Source organism: Staurois parvus, unplaced genomic scaffold (assembly GCF_062004578.1).
Source record: "Staurois parvus isolate SC_StPar_1 unplaced genomic scaffold, SC_StPar_1.0 ptg000303l, whole genome shotgun sequence".
NCBI lineage: Eukaryota > Metazoa > Chordata > Amphibia > Anura > Ranidae > Staurois > Staurois parvus.
Genome location: NW_028318099.1, coordinates 6,230,247 through 6,247,880, shown reverse-complemented (window position 1 = coordinate 6,247,880; position 17,634 = coordinate 6,230,247). Strand labels below are relative to the sequence as shown.

General features: G+C 39.2%; 1 protein-coding gene across 1 annotated transcript in view; it reads left to right on the top strand.

The window, feature by feature from the left end:
* TMEM26 (transmembrane protein 26) overlaps positions 1-15,951 on the top strand; it is a 103,316-nt gene extending 87,365 nt beyond the window's left edge. Inside the window, exons 5-6 of the mRNA XM_089683200.1 lie at positions 5,722-5,798; positions 11,326-15,951. Coding sequence (XP_089539326.1) covers positions 5,722-5,798; positions 11,326-11,747 — 499 coding nt within the window. The 3' untranslated portion in view covers positions 11,748-15,951. The remainder of the gene's footprint in view (positions 1-5,721; positions 5,799-11,325) is intronic.
* Positions 15,952-17,634: the final 1,683 nt, after the last annotated feature.

Here is a 17,634-nt window from a genome sequence, read left to right as displayed (position 1 = left end):
ATTCAGAACTTGGAATTTGAAATTTTGCACTTAGAATTTGAAATTCAGAATTCAGGACTTGGAACTTGGAATGTGAAATTTGAAACTTGCAATTTAGAACTGGCAACTCAGAACTTGGAATCTGAAATTTGGTACTCAGAACTTGTAATTAGGAACTCAGAATTTTGGAATTCAGGACTTGGAATTCAGAACTCGGAATTTTAAAATTTGAAACTCAGAATTTGGAATTCAGGACTCAGAATTTGGAACTTGGAATCTGGAATTCAGAACTTGGACCTCAGAATTTGGAATGTCCAAAAGTATGCCAACAATGACTGCCGGAGTCATTGTGGGGTTGATTTGCTAAAAATGGAGGGTGTAAAATCTGGTACAGCTGTGCTTTGTAGCCAATCAGCTTCTAACTTCAGCTTGTTCAGTTAAGCTGTTTGCTTTCTATGCAGAGCTGCACCAGATTTTGCACTCTCCAGTTTTAGTAAATCAACTCTTGTGCCTTGTATGTGCCATGAGACATATTGTGACCACCAAATCAGTTCATTTAAATGCACAAGGCCTCATTCACACCATATAAAGTGATAAAAAAATCAAGCAGATATGGTTTTCATAGAATATTTTGAGCTTGTTCACACCATGGGCAGAGACATGTGGTTCTCAAATGTGGGTCTCTGCAAGGACACAAAGAAAACAATTGCACATGATACTAGTGTTGTGGTGTAAACAAGGCACATATTAACCAATTGTTTTTGTTGTACCCCTACAGATACAGGTGCATAAAAAAGCAAATTTCTGCACATGGTGTGGACAAGGCCTAAGACTTTCAACACCTTTTGTTTTGATTCAACAATTATGTACTTAACCAAGTTACACTAAAAGTTTATTTGTACTTAAATACCTTTTACATTTAGCACAAGGTTTTACATAATTTTTCTTTTTTTTTAAGATTAGGTTTAAAGATTAAAGTAAAAATATATTTTCGAAAAAGGGAAATACACATAATCTAATAATATGGATTTCCATAGGCAGCCATCAAGTGTACATGTTTAATAGCAAAGGATTAAAAACACTCACAAAGGAAGTAATAAAACAAACTCATCTGTGTATATGAGAGATGACCATTCCTCAAAACGTCCTGCAGGCACCACTGGTGGTTAGTGCAGGAGCAGCTGGGCTGATGGAGATGGTAAGAGACACTGTAGTGGTCAATCCTACAGAGTGGTGGTGTTGTAGAGCCGATCCAGCAGCGTTTGTGCAGGAAGGAGCCTAGAAACCAGCATGGAACACTCCGGCGGTCAGGCTACGCACTCGGAGCCTCTAGCTCCTTCTAGAGGCCAATAGAAGGAGCTAGAGGCTCAGAGTGCATAGCCTGACTTTCCCACATCTGTGCTCTTCCTCCCCACTGACCCTCTTCCTGTGATGTCACATGCCGAAGTGTACAGTGCTGGTTACTAGGCTCCTTCCTGCACAACACCACTACTCTGTAGGATTGACCACTACAGTGTCTCTTACCATCTCCATCAGCCCAGCTGCTATTGCACTAACCACCAGTGGTGCCTGCAGGACATTTTGAGGAATGGTCATCTCTCATATACACAGATGAGCTTGTTTTATTACTTCCTTTGTGAGTGTTTTTAATCCTTTGCTATTAAATACAGTGTTATTACTACACTCAGACGGGCGCCTCCTGTCTCTTTTCTTCTGTCCCTGCATACAGAGCTGGCTTGCTCCGAGGATGGCTGCCGTCTTTTTGTGCTAAAAAGCTTCCAGGCAAATTGCCTGAGAGACTCTTATAAGGACTTATTGTGCACCTATGCATTTACATACCCTGTTTTAAGTACTTATATGCCAATATTGCCATTATCATCTTTTACTTTATAAATTTTAGAATTTTTATCCTTTTCACCCTTACACTACTTTACTCCTGTGCGTCAGAGTTACTCGTTTTTTACAAAGTGTACATGTTGACTCCTCTGTTAAAACAAATCTGTGATGGCACTTGTCTCCCTGATAATTTTTGTACTTTCTCTGGAGCCCTTTTCCCTCCCCTGCCTTCTTCAAGAATTTCACAAAGATGGTGCACTATTTAATTTGAAAATTAATTTTCAAAAATCAGAGGAATTGCATATAGTGGTTCCCCTTGCATCCCTATCTAGACTACATTTTCATTTTAAATTTAAATAAGCCCCTTCTGCACCTAAATAACTGTGCATTATGATCCCATGCAGACTCCTAGACACATAAAAACAAAATTCTACCCCTTTTAAGGAATGTCCAAACCTTACTTAACAAGTGACACACAGGACTACACTCTTGTTTCAGGCCTCTGCATTTTTTTGAAGATGAAAATTTTACCAAAATGTTTGTATTTACTTAATTTTTTTTACTAATTTATATCCCCCCCTTTTATTTTTTTAATTCCACCTCCAAACCCTTCACTAATTTTTTGGGGGACCAATAGACGTTCTTGTACAGTATAAACCAGTGAGTACTTAAATTCCTAAAATCCCATTGCGGAATTGCAATGCCCGATTCGACCCAATATATTGCACCATTTGTCTCCATGTACACTTGATAGACTAGAATAGGCACATATTAAGATCTGGGCTTTCCTGCAGCAGGCCCAATGTAGTGTCCCTTTGAAAATCATATCGTGGTGGAAGCCATTCATTCCAATGGACCTGAAGTCTCACCCTTTCATTGACCCAACCCTGTTAGTTTGTAGGAAGGATATGATGAAATTTGGGTTTGCTCTATATCCATCTTCTCTTCTTCTCATACTGGGGAATCCTGAGTTCCCCCTGGCCTTTCCAACCTTTCTTTTCAAACTTTTAGGGAAGTCGACACTAACCTCCTCTCATTTCCTGGTAGATTCAGAATGGCCTAAGCTGTTTCATTTTATGTCCTCTATGGGCAGATTCTACCTTTCCCTTTGGACAGCTTTCCAATTGTGTCATGTTTTGATTTCTCTACTGCCCCCCGCCAAATTGAGCCGTGGTCTCAGTGAATTTTAAATGATGTGTGCTGAGGAAGGTACACTTAGGGACTTTTAATCATGCATTTACTTCTCCATGGCCATGTCAAACCCTAATTAATGTTCTTCTTTCATTACTGCATAGGAATGTGATCTCAATATTACCCTCTCTATGGACCTACTCCAGAAAGTATATATTTTCATGTTTAATTCATCGATCTGCACCAAAATCCAAGAATGCAACTACAAAATAATTACTAGGTGGTATAGGAGCCAATCGCTACTTCATAAATGCATGTTCTCTATCATAGATCACTGTTGGAGATGCAGAGCTGATTAAGGAACCTTATTCAATATTTTCTGGAACTTCCCCAAGCTCTACAGTTTTCTGGGACAGTGTGCAAAGAATATCTCAACAATTTACGAACTTCATTTTACCCAGCTTTTTTCCCTCTATTATAACTCAGTGTCTATAAAAATGTACTGTAAATCTATTTTAGTACAACTACTTAACTCTGCTAAGGCCTGCATCCCCACCTGCTGAAAGACAGGGTCTCCACCCTCAATCCAAATTTGGCTTTAGCAGGACTGGAACCTGGTGGCACTGGCATATGTTTATACTCTCAATGGAAGGAAAAAGGTTGATGGCCAGAGTGGAGTGAAGAAGTTGTACCTGGGATGAACCTTGTTAGGGTTCCCTCCACTTTATTCTCCAGATTCCTGGTGCCCTCCTCCCCCTTATTATTTATTCACCCCCCTTTTTCCCTACCCCTTTTTTGTGTAGTATCCCCCAGTTCTTCCTTCTATTTTTCTACTTGAGTAAAAGTTTTATGATTTGACGAGATTGTCCCAGATTAGCACAACAACTTTTCATTGCTACCCTTTGTGCAGTATTGTATAGTAATAGAGGCTGTGCTTTCATTGTACCAAATCATATAACTGAAAGCTATCTGTAAGCTTTCCAAGTCTCTTTGCCTGCTCAAAATCTGTGGCCTTCTCAGAAATGTTGTTAGTATTGTATGACACTTCTCTGTAATCTCATTCTAATCTATAAATAAAAAATTTAAAAGAAAAAATTGAGGTTTGCAGAGCTCAGTAGCTTAAGTGAAACTTTCATGTACATGAGACTAAGTCAGATAAATGACTTCCCCCATTCTCTGCCTCCCTTCAAACATCTTTATATAAAGATTTATTCAGAGAAGGGGTTTTTGAGAGACAACCAATGCTGCCATGTTGTCTTTAGAAAACCTATGATGCTCTGAGAATTCTTTGACATGTGTGCACCCTTTATTAAACTTTTTATGCTAGACAAATATTATATGTATAATCTTTGTCCAACATTTAATATAATGTGCACTGCAATCACAGAGAGTTGTAGGTATGTATCTTAACATTCAAAAACATATAGATACGCTTTAAAGGTGCTTTCTACTTTAAGCATGGAATTCTTAATCCCATCACCAATCTCTTGAGAATTAAAAAAGTCTTATTTTGCATAGCTCCAAGGACTGCCTGCTCTAAATTAATCTAATCACATTTTTTCATAGTGACAGAAAGGGAGCTTGAGTTTAGGACGCCTTTCCTTCTTTGTTTTTACTAATAACAGGTCTGTGTCTCACAGGCCTGTAATAAATCATTGTGAAGTGACCTTTAAGGTTTAAGAGCCTGTAATTCTGGCATGAGTGTAGTGGCTGAGTGAGACAAAGCAGGTTAACATGCATAGCAATAACAAGCAGTTCCCTGTTGTGTAACTTATCCCGTATTTTGATACAACTTTTATTTATCCTTTTCAAAGTGGTGATTTTGTCACTTTTGTATTGTTGAAGCATGGAATAAACTGCAACTCCTTTTTAATATGTAATTTGCAACATACCTCCCAAATGTTAGATTGAAAAAAAAAACAAGCATTGTCTAACTTTCACAAATCCTATTTAAATCACACAATCCTATCCATTTTTCAGTGACACCCATTATTACTTTAACATCTGATATAGATGTAAAATGAAACAGAGCTACCTTTTGCAGAACATATTGGATATCAACCCGGATTTACTATAGGCAAAACTCAGAGTGTTCACTAAGTCTAGGTTCACATCTTTGCGGCTCTGTGCAGACGAGTTGGTGGGGGACTACAGCCCATTCATTTGAGTGGGCTGCTGTACCTGTGTTAAACATGAGGAAAAAAGTCCCTGAACCTTTTTTAAAACCACAGTCGAATGAAACCACATGCTGCTGTACCATGTGATTTTATATACCCCAAAAAGCGCTGCATTTTTCAATGCTTGGGGGTGCCATTAAGAATAAATGGCACCCTCATGCTTCTGCTAAAGAGTAGCATGTTTGCCTGCAGGTCAGGAAAGTTGTGCGATTAGCACGCATTTCCCAAGCCGCATATGTGCGAACCAGCCTTAGTGCATATTTACTATTCAAAGTAAATGTCAGTAAATAGGATGAACCAGTGTAGACTTTGAATGCCCAATCACATGCAGAAAAATAAAAAAAAAATGGATATTTGCTGATACAAGATTGTTTAAAATAAGTAAAACTTCACCTTATTTACTAAGCTCAGTGAGTATTTACTTTGCAAATTTATCATGTATTTTGATGAAGTGACCTTTCATTTTGACACGCGGACATCTTCTTATAGTAAACCAACCGTAATGTTTAATGTTTGTCTTTAATACCTACAGTAATTATTTTCAATGCTCTGACATAATAAAAGTGTATTATTTTAATTATGTGTGTTTTATTTCCAGAGAAAACATCATATTGGTTTACTCAATCCTTGGTATTTGGACATGGAGCATGTTGCAGTTCCCACTTGATCTAGCTGGTGAGTACTATTTGCAAGCAAAATTGTAATTAGATCATAATGAAATTACTCACTGCTACAGAGTATCTGTTGATTCTTTTGAATTAAGCTTGTCAAATACCACTTGACCTCCCTACTCACTGCAGTTATCTAATGAACTGACACAGTCATTTGGGCATTGATCCTAATGACCCCAATGTGTGAATTTTTAGAATACAACCTTTTGTAGCAAGCTGATTGCTATTACAGACATCAACGGGCTATGCTTGGTACAATTACTCTTGGTTAGAATTGGACACTTGCATCTCCATTTGCCACCTTGTCTAACACTAGTCATGTGACTTTGACAAGTCATATTACCTGGTTCTGCTTCCAATTTGTTTTTCAACTTCCTTTCATTTTATTCTACTTTTCCATGTTTTATAAGTATGCAGATCCCTAAGACTAGCAAAATGACAGATGATTCCCACTGCATTGTGAAAGGGGCAGCTTTTTCTGCATTTACAGAGCTGGCAAAGTGTCACCATATCCTTTAGTCGTCTCATTTTGGCATAGATTTATTTATGCAAGGAGCAGTGGCAAATTTTATGCATCTTTTTTAAAAAAAACAGCTGATTTTGTCAGTTATGTAATTCACAGGCATATAGAAAGGGGGAAATACTATTTCCTCTATGAGAGGTGGTACTAAAAGACATTATCCCCACTATTGTGTTATTGGGTATTGGTCTGGGGAAGTTGGTAGCTCAATATAAACCAAGTTCAATCTCCCTGTACATCTCCAACTGAAGTCCTGGACTCACATAAAGTGACATTAAAATCTGGTGTAGAAAAAGAACCTAATTACGTGTATAGTCAAAACTCAAAAAAGTACTTTATACTTCTCTTGGCCTCCTCAAATTCTCCATATTAATGTTTTTGCTACTGAGATCCCACTTCCTACTTAGTAAGAGATGGCCAAGTTCATTCTTCATGGTCCCACTGTATGTAGCCACCCACTTTTGCTCATGCTTGAGATTCATTAGGAACTATTGACTATGGGAGTTGACAGCAACTAATGTGCACTGCTAATTCCAAATGAATGGAAATTAGAGGAAATGGGAGAGGTTTGGGAGCTTATACAAGGAGGCAGAAAAACACAGTAAGAAACTATTTAATGGAAAATAGAAAAGGGTTATTAAACAGTTGATATATATGGATTATTTTTTGGAGAAAAGGGATATTGCTTAGAGTCAATTTAGGATACTGTTTGGGACATGGGAAACTCTGGAGGTCAGTGGGGTGAACAGCCTGTGAAACCCGGTCAGTCCCCTGCTCTTCTAAACCTGCCATAAGGAGCCTGAAGTCTCTTCAGTCTGTCATTTCCCTTGATGGCAGCTTGGAAGAACTCAGAGGTCAGGCACACAAACTGCCTGAGGGGGGTGGCAGAATGAGAGTGTACTGAGATTAGGGAGACTATAAAGAGAGGCCATCACCTAAGAGTCTTATGACTTAGGTTCTCCCTAAGGCTCAGGCAGACAAGGTTGTGGATTTGGTGAGCAGTTTCACATGAGTTGGCTTTGCAAGAGAGATGCTTACTGATCACAGCACACAATTTATGTCTTGCCTGGTGTAATGCATTTGTAGGAAGATGCAGGTAGAGCACATCATGGCCCACTTTATCACCTGCAGACCCCTGGGCTGTGTGAGTGATTAAATTGTACCTTGCATCAGATGCTCAACTAGTTCATAAACTTTCAGGGAATGGTATCTATCCCAGCTGCTCTTCATCTATTATGAGGTGTCCTTCATATGGGACAAGAGTCTGCAGACCCTTTTGCCATACAAGCCAACAATTATGGAAATACTGGCAGGCCTCTCCTGTGTTTAATGGTGTGTGGACAAAAGTGGCCTAGCTGCTATAAAGTCTTTTGACAAGGATATGCCCTCAATCTCCCTGATAAGGGACACGATTTGTGGCTATAGAAAAATGTATCCAAATGTCACCTCACTGGGGATGGGGGGAAGAGGGGCATCAAAGAATCCTTTCAGACCCTGCAACTGCTCGACATCACACTGTCTGCAATTATCACTCATTCTACAATGGTCAAAGGGGAATATATTTCATCTTTCATTAGACCGTAGTTGGGGGAAATGAAAGTTATTCCTTCTTATATGAGCTATGAGTTGCACGGGGAAACAAAATGTCACGTCCTGGCTTTATAGAACCACCTAGGGGCCAACTAAACAGTCATATTGACACTGCTCATGGCAGTCATGCTGAGTTTGAACTTGCTGTGTTCTGGAATATTCACTGGTGTCTGAAATCCTAACTCCAACCTAGACATTAGAAATGGATTTTTTATATGACTTATGGCCACTTTAAACTAAGAACTTTTCTTATGCCTAACAGGGTACCACCTGCTTTGATTTGCAAAAGGAAAGAGCATTCCCCACATCCAATTTGTGATTAGGTGACATTTTATGCAGTCAAGACTGCATGTACTGTATACCCAGGATCCTACCGGGACACAAAGATCAATATAAATAATAACTAACATAGAAACTTACAGGCAGCACAAGTTAGCCATGTTGCAGCATTGTTGCTTCTCTAACCGTATTCTGTCTGGCCCATGTACATGTAGATATAGATGTACAAACTTACACATCACAGACTCATGTGTGGCCCATAGAGTACAAACTGGCAAGTCCAGAGATTGCTGTGTCCCTTGGACACAGTGGATGACATGACTGGGTACGGAGCCAATAAAACTGGTCCTGGACCATGTGATCGCTGTGACCACCAATTACAGCAATCACAGCTGTAAACCACAACTGCAGCTCCCTGTCACAGTGTTCGAATGGGGGAGGGAACTGAATGCTTCCTACAGTCATCTGGTATACATTCTGAGTGTCCCAGTCAGTGCAATGACAATATACAGTGTATATATATATATATATATATATATATATAGGAACTAAATGTAAGGGCCTCATAGCCGACTTTTATTAAGAGAGAAAGAAACAAAAACTTTGCAATGCACGACTTACAATGCATGAGGATTCAGCTTCAGCAAACTCAACAGAAAATACCAAGCCACCTGGCTCTTAAGGCTCACTCAGCTTTGGTGGCAGTATCTTGCTGCATAGGCCCAGTCCTAGCCTCTAAGTAGGGGTTCTCCTGACACCCCAGGCCCCTTCACTCCTCCAAGACTAATGGTTTCTTCTGGTCCCCTAGACTCTCTCCCATTTGTCTCAGCATTTACTCTCCCAGACTCTCACAGTCTCCTAGACTCTCTCAGCTGACCCAACTCTCTCAGTCCACTGACCTGAAACCTCTCCAACGTGAAGTGCTGAGCGGTTTGCCTTGGTCTCTAGACAGGAGCACACCTCCCTCCCGGCTGCAACAAGTGCAACACCAACTCCACCTGCCTCTGCTCTCACCAGCCCATCATTATAAAGGTTGTGTGGACCTGGACACACACCCTGCTGGTTGCCCACAACTTCCAGACACTAGATTGGAGATTTCTTCCTTTCCAAAGCACTTTTAAATTTCAAGTTCCTTCACTTTGTATGAGGAGGCAAGCCCACATGTATTAGGCGCTCCAGTTTACCAAAGCATGAGGGGGGACATGGGTTTTTTGGACCCAGAAAAGTATCATGAAGCAAAACACTTAACTAGACTCCTTAGCTGGTGTACCCATAATGACCATAAGCTGTGGGTTAAATTGAAACAATCCCCAATTGATACCCCATTAGTGGTTCTTCCATGACTTTCCAAAACCTCGAACCACACAACTTACAAAAATCCACTAGTAACTGCAACCCTTTAAACCCTCAAGGGAATGCTTCTCTCTACATTTCTAGCACCCTTGCCTAGCCCTATGCTCCCTATTTTAGGATCTGGAACTTCTAGACATGCCTGCTCCAACCCACAATTTAATGTCCTTATGAAGTAGGGAATTTTTTGCCTCTTTAATTTCTCATCAGGCAATCGCCCTTTGATCACAAGTTGGAAATAACATTCACTCCTGAATTTAATTTTCTATGGCTGGCTGAGCAGCTTCTTAAATGACCTCCCTGAGTCTCATAAAACAGTACGCACCTTCACACAGTTAAAAAAAACTGTGCCTTGACAAAATTCCCATAATATACTATCACTCTTTTATTCTTTCCTGATAGCAAGGTCAGAAGTAAACTACGGTTCCTAAAGTGCTGGAAAGAAGACTGGGGAATTGTATTCTCCCAAGTTCAAAAGGACAGCATAGTTCTTGTCAGGCACAAAGCCTCTATAGTTTGTAAATATCGAGAAAATAGCTACAAATTAATAACTCCATTGGAAGTACCCATACGTGTCCAACTGTTGTTGGAGGTGCTTAGAGGCAGAAGGAACCCTCCTGCATATCTTTTGGGAATGCCCCAGGCTCAGGGAATTCTGGGATTCTGTAGAACTTATCATAAAGACCCTTACAAATGTGCCTTTAGAAAGAACCTGGGAAGCTTACCTATTGCATGCTACTTCTCTTTGTATTGAGAAATATAAAGGCCCATTGCTCAAACACCTCCTAAGGCCTGCATCCCAACAACGTAGAAGCAAAGCTCTCCCCCCACCATTGCACAATGGCAAGCTTGGATCTTAGAAATTCAACAATTGGAGCAGCTCACCATGACTCTGAGGGAGCAAGAATAGAAATCATGGAAAACTTGGAGACCTTGGTTCATTAACAGACACCAAACCCATTAACCTTGCCACAGCCCTAGTATTTCCCAGTACACATTGAGCTGGCTGCTTGGACAATTAGAGGGCACGGGGGTGTCTGGACGAGCCTCTTCCCATCTGTTCTCTCCCCCCCCCCTCTCGCCAGCCAGAACCACTCCCTCTCTGTGGAATTCTACTAGCCCTTTGTCTATTGCCCTCTCATCCCTTATCCTGTTTTCTCCCCACTTCAGCTTCACTCTTTCTTTTAAGATAATTTCTGGACCTTTCAATTAATTAAAAAGAAAAAAAAAGGTAATTTGAGTGGAAGGATGTATATATTTGTGTTACATATGGCTTACTCTGTAACGGTATGTTCTACATGTCTACATCTTGGATTGGTCCTCTTTCTTGAATAAAGAATTTAGAAATATGCTGAAAGGACAATTTAGTATAAAATAATTTAGCCTGCAAACATATCTCTGAATTCGGGAGGAAACCAGAACACCCAGAAGAAACCTAGACTAAGAAAGGAAGAAAATGCAAACTCTATACAGATGATGTCCCAGGTAAGATTTGAATCTTGGAAGGCAGAAGTGCTAACAGTTTTTTAGTTGTTTACCTTGACTTATATGGCATTAAGGTTTTTAAGGTAAACTATACTACTTGTACTGAGTATAACAACTGACTCTGATGCACTTTTTGATTTTGTTTGAGATCTCTAGCCTATCAAACTGAAACGTATGCTGCTTGCTGGTAGCAAATAGTTGAATCATATTAGTAGTAGAGTAATATTGATTGATGTTCATCTGTTCATCTAGCATTATTCTGTTATTAATATTTTCTAATTTGGGTCAACTTATCTTTTCTTTATAGTACAAAATATTGGATGCCATCAAGGATCAACCTCCAAGAGGGGCCTGTGTTTACTGTTCTGTAGATACAGTGCAGATCTTTGGAACATTGGAATTAGTCTACTGATTCAAGATGGTCCTTTTCTCATATGCCGCATCATCCTTATGGCCTATTTCAGTGTGGTTAACCAAATGCTGGTATTTTTTGCTGCCAAAAATTCCCTGGTAGTCATTTTACAACTTTATCGTCTTATTGTATTGTTGATAGACTTCCAGTCTTCTTTTGAAAATACTGATAAAAAAGCAAAAATGGAAGACAGTTGCTGTGCATGTGAATCCACTGATAATCAGGAAGAATTAATCAGCAGTGCTGATATTGAAACAAGGAGCACTGAGAACAACAGTACAGCTATTTTTCTTGATGAACCTGAAGGACAGTTGTAAAGCGTGTATGCCTTTTGTGTGCATCTTCTGAATTCTTATAGAGTGCACAATGCACACTAAAGACAAAGAGGAAGATTTACTAAAACTGGCGCATACAGAATTTGATGGAGCTTTACATAGTAACCAATCGGCTTCCAGGTATTATTGTCAAACCTTAATTTAACAAGCTGAAGTTAGAAGTTGATTGGTTGCTATGCACAGCTGCACCAGATTCTGTGTGCTCCAGTTTAAGTAAATCCTCCCCATAAAGTCTCACCGATAGCGTTGTTGTACATGAACTAAAATCTCTAAGGCGTTGCCAGCATGTTAAAGGGGTTTTCAATATGATTTCAATGTGACATCATGCTGATGTCTTTATTTAAAAATAATTTTTATGTGAAACCATGCCTCAACCTGTCATTTCATTTCAAAATATTTCTTTTGAAGAGCCCTTTGGTGTGCTGGTAATGCCTTAGAAATTTGTCTCCAAGTTCTTCACTACTTTGTTACTAAACAGTCCCTTTTATGATGGAGCAGGCTCATGAATTCTGTTCATACTGTGCATGGCATTTACTGTATTAAATAATTACTGTTAGATAAAGATATTTAAAAAAATCCAAACCAAACCCACTGATGTTCATTTGAGTATAAATTGTGTTCCTATGAAGTCATTGTGTGGTCAGAATATTTGGAAATAAAAATGTGAATTCTAGTTTGTGATGCTTTGTCTATGTTAGAGAAGAATATGATAAGTTGTCTTCTACTGGGAAATGAAAAGGACCACAAATACAGTATTTTATACTGAAAAAAGTATGTGGTTGGTCCATATAAAAATAGCACTCAATGTATGAATTCCTTTTTTATTTATCATGTCTTTTTCATGTTCTTCCACATTTAAACCAAGCTGTCCAGCTAAAGAGAAGTGGCAGGGTTTGGGACAAACCTTTAACACTGTCATGGGTGCTTGCAACAATTACCATATTTATGGATTATGGGTTAGTGCCGAAGCACTACTGGCACTGTTATAGGTTGTCCCACCCCTGTCAAGTTTTCTAGACAGTTGGGTCTGCATGTGAATGCAGAGGAAACTTTGAAATGAAAGAAGGAATATATTGTATGTGTTGAATGCTAGCATTACATGTGTCAGCTGCATTTATATATCAGAATACAATATTATATTTTATTGTGAAAAATGAAACTAAAATCCAGCTTGAATGGCATGCCTTATTAGTGTTAACTTATACCAAACATTGGACAATCCACATAACACAATTTTGTGCAAAACACATATTAAAGTGTACATAAACTCTTTTAATTTCTCCGTTTGACCTGTTAAAAATACCATTAAAATGAATGTGTTATATTTGTTTGATAAGTACAAAAACACCTATTGATTCCCCAACAATCCAGTGAGCTGATAACTTCTTGTGTTCCCTGCCTCTACTGACTGTTATCAGCTAGTGTCGTTTCCAGCTCTATCTGTGGACTACAGAACACCAAACCTTCTTCTCATCTCCATAACAGAGGGATAAATGCTCCTTGCCTAAAAAGTAAACTAACGCAGCCACTACAACTGGTAGGCAGATTTATAATAATTTTTTCTTTTTGGGTTACATATACCCTAATATTTTATTACATATGTCTTCCAATGCTTAGATTATAGGAAGCCATACACAAATATGGTATAATATAATATTCTGAGTTCATACTAAATGTTGGAAAATATTAGGACAAACAAGGCTTTCTTTTGGTGATTATGGGCACAATTCACTAAGTGGTATCTTACTGCATCTGAGTATGCAGTAGGAAACTGCACAGCATTTAAAAAAAAAAAGTTTGAATTCACTAAACACTACTAAAATACCACAAGTTATTTTATCAAGTCATGGGGTTCCCCACTGACAGCTGAATGTAAAAGAAAGAATTACCGGCAATTTAAAAAGTGGCATGGTGTCCCCCCTCCATCCATACCAAGCCCTTCGGGTCTGGTATGGATTTTGAGGGGAACCCCCATGCCAAAATTTTAAAATAATGTTGTGGGGTCCCCCCCAAAATCCATACCAGACCCTTATCTGAGCATGCAGCCTGGCAGGTCAGGAAAGGGGAGGGGACGAGTGAGCACCCCCCCTCCTTAACCATACCAGGCCACATGCCCTCAAAATGGCTGCCCCCCAAAGCACCTGGTCTCCATGTTGATGGGGACAAGAGCCTCTTCCCCACAACCATGGGCTGTGGTTGTGGAGGTCTGCGAGCGGGGGACTTATCGGAATCTGGAAGCCCCCTTTAGCAAGAGGCCCCCAGATCCACCCCCCCATGTGAATGAGTATGGGGTACATGGTAATGCTACTCATTCACACAAAAAAATGTAGTGTGAAAAGACAGGAGACAATCTTTGACAAGTCCTTTATTAAAAGAATGTCCCCCGAAGTAGATCCGACGTCAATCACAATGCCCGCGGAGCAGTCAGATGGCTGGGAGCCAGTGTTGGGAGTTTTTATAAATTTTTGCGGGTGGCGGCGGCGGGCATCATGATTGCCGTCAGATATACTTCTGGGGACATTCTTTTATTTTCCTTCTTTTAATAAAGAACCTGTCAAAGACTGTCCATGGCATCCAAAAAGCGTCCCTTCAGGTCAAAAGCAGTTTTAGACCAGCTAGAGAACAGCGATAGTAAATTAGAATCACTTGCAGAATTGAGTGATAATGATTCGTGGCGAAATTCGTCATCAGACACTGAAAACGATTTTGCGACTTTGCTCAGTGATGTGCAAACTTGGCGCTATATTATATAAATTGAACTAAATTTATTATTATTATATTATTATTTTATATGACTATTTATTAAATTATAATTTATAATTTCGTGTTTCAAATTGTAACATACCCGGGATGTTTACTAGACTCTTGTTCGGACAGATTTCAGTGAGTTATTCCTACAAATTACAGGCCAACAATAAAAAAAATACATATTTCCATGCAAAAAAATGTACCGCTTTGAGCACAGAAATATGGATGTAATCAAATAAAAAAAAAAGTAAAAAACAAAAATCATCTGGAAAAAATAAGCTTGGGTGAAATGGAAAAAGGATTTAAAGTGGAACTTTACTAAAAAATAAATAAATAAATACATTTGTGCATAGATAGACTTTATAATACAGAAAAGACAAACTGTCTCTTCTGTGTTAAAGTATTCCCCCTGCCTGCCTACACTGTACACTGTGCACATGCGAATACTGCAACATGCAGTATTTGCCTAGAATGAACTCCAGTGCATGCCTGGGAGTAATATCAACTCGGCTTGGTCAATAAAAATGGCTGAAGACTGAAACCTTCAGGAAGACCATCCAAAGATGTCAGCGACCAATGAGGGAGCTCTTGGACACTGCATTGCTGAAGCTGACATGAATATAGCTCTGCTTTGAAGAGTGCTGATAAAGGTAAACTAAAAATTTATCAGAGGTTAGATAGAATTAAATTTCATTAAAAAATATTTTTACTTGTCATGTTGCTTTAACTGACAAGCATATGCAGATCAAAAATCATCCATTTGATCTGAAGATGAATGGAACAGAGTAAATAGAACAGTAACATCTGAACAGTGTTTATTAACGCTGTGTCAGAGGTCCATTACAGAAGGTAGCCTACAGCTGACAACAACTATAAGATACTTTATTTAGACATTTGGTTTGTTGTTGGTTTGACAGCCAGGAATTGCCAGCAAGTGCAAGGGGGTGGGAGTGGAAGCGGTCCAAAAGGATACTATGCACCACACATGCCCTGTGTTCTTCAATTAAAGTGGTATTAAACCCAAAAGCAATCCTTTATTATATTACAGCTTACCAATTTTTAGATGTGATGGCTGCACTCGTTTTCCTTTTTTGGCTCTTTCCTTTATCTTCACCTGGTGATCCTACCAGAAAGTCTGTTGTTTTTCTTGTTTGATTTTTTGTTTGTTTGTTCTTGTGTTTTTCAGCTGAACTGAACACGCTATCTTCTCTTCTGTACTTTATCCCAAAAGAAAAAAATAAAATTGTTGAAACTGATTATAAAATGTGAGCTGGAGTTCATCTACAATCTGTTAGTGTATCTAAGGCTGCTAGTCCATCTAACACTCCCCTCCCCCCTAGATTAACATGTGTAGCATGCATAATTAGACATGTACATGCCTGAAATGTTCATTTTGTTTTGGATGCATTCCTTCATTAAAGAATTACGATTCGTCATATATGTTATGTTAACCCAAACTATTTTCAGAATGCATTTCATATCTTCAGCAATTATTTCATATATTCGTTGGTCTGGGTGGATTCAATATATTTTGCAGTTTCCAGAAAATTGCCATGTATTCGATATATTTTGGAATCGGTCGGATTTGAATCAGAAGGATTCAATAATGTTGGACGCTAGTCCAACACACCTGGAAAAATGGCATGAGCCGATTAAGCTGATTGGATAATGACTGGTGTCATGTGCAGCTGAATGGAAAGAAATTCGGATCCATTTGTTATCCGAATCTGAACTATTGAACAAATTCAAAAATTTAGGTAATTACTCCATTGGCCCAAACTACTATCGCATCATGTGATGTCACCTGAATAAAATGAATGCATACTTAATTTCATTATAACTTTTTTTCTGATTCGTTAACATTCATTGCTATGTTCATTCAGAGATTAGTATACATCTGAATCTCTGAAAATGTACTATATGTCGGAAAACGAACCGAAGCGCACATGTCTACTCAAAATGTCCACAACTGGTTAAAGCTGAAATTTGGGCTAGACAGGGGTTAGTTTACTACAACAGTAAGATCAGTCTGTATATGCAGCAAAACATGCTTGTTATACTCACTATGGAACCTAAGGGGTTAATCCTCTGCATTGTGTAAAAAGGCTGTTTGAGCCTTTCTTGTCTGATCCTCCCCTTCTTCCACAGTCCTCAAGCCATCTGTTGATAGTACAGAGCACTAAGAGACACTCTGCACATGCTCAGCAGACAATATGCCCTCTCTGCATCAGTACACCAACATAAAAGTACATAAAAGTTACTAAAATTAACTAAAATAGTTAAACAAACTCTCTAACCCATGCTAGCAGTTAAAGTGTTACTAAACCCACAACAGTAAAATCAGTCTGTATATGCAGTAAAGCATGCTTATTATACTCACTGTGAAACCTAAGGGGTTAATCCTCTGCATTGTGTAAAAAGGCTGTTTGATCCTGTTTTCTCTGCCCCTCAGATGTTCACCTGATAAGACAGACTGAACCCGTAGCCACATGCACATGCTCAGTCTAGTGTGTATTGCTAGAGAGTTTTTTTTCTCTTTGGGAGGGTGCATGTGATCAGCACAGGGCCAATCAGCCTTGTCCAGAAAGAGGGTCAGGGGTCATACAGCCTCATAAGACAGTCAGAGGAGAATGAAAAGTTCTCCTACATGCTTTAACCAGTGCTCAGCCAGACACTGATAGAAGTCACAAGACTGCTCTAACTGCTGATGAGAAAAGGTATTTAGCAGTTTATATTTACTAAAATAATTGCATTTCTATGTTCTGTGTACTGTGGGAGACCAGATATAATTAATGCAGGGTCCTGGGTTTAGTAACACTTTAAGCTTTGGCAATATAGCCTGGAAGCTGATTGCTTTCTGTGCAGAGCTGCACCAGATTCTGCACTCTCCAGTTTTAGTAAATACCACCGTAAATGTCTAAATACAAGAGGGCTGTCTATTCTTACTTGAATCTTGGTGTACTTTGTGTATCTCTTCCTGATCTGTGCAGTAATCCAGCATATAACAGCTCCTACACTTTGGCCCTATGCAGGAGTTTTCTGTATTAATGATCAGTCACTACTCCTCTTTCTTCTTGTGCAGGTTGGCTGGTCTTGTATCGGGGCATAGCTCAGGGTTCAC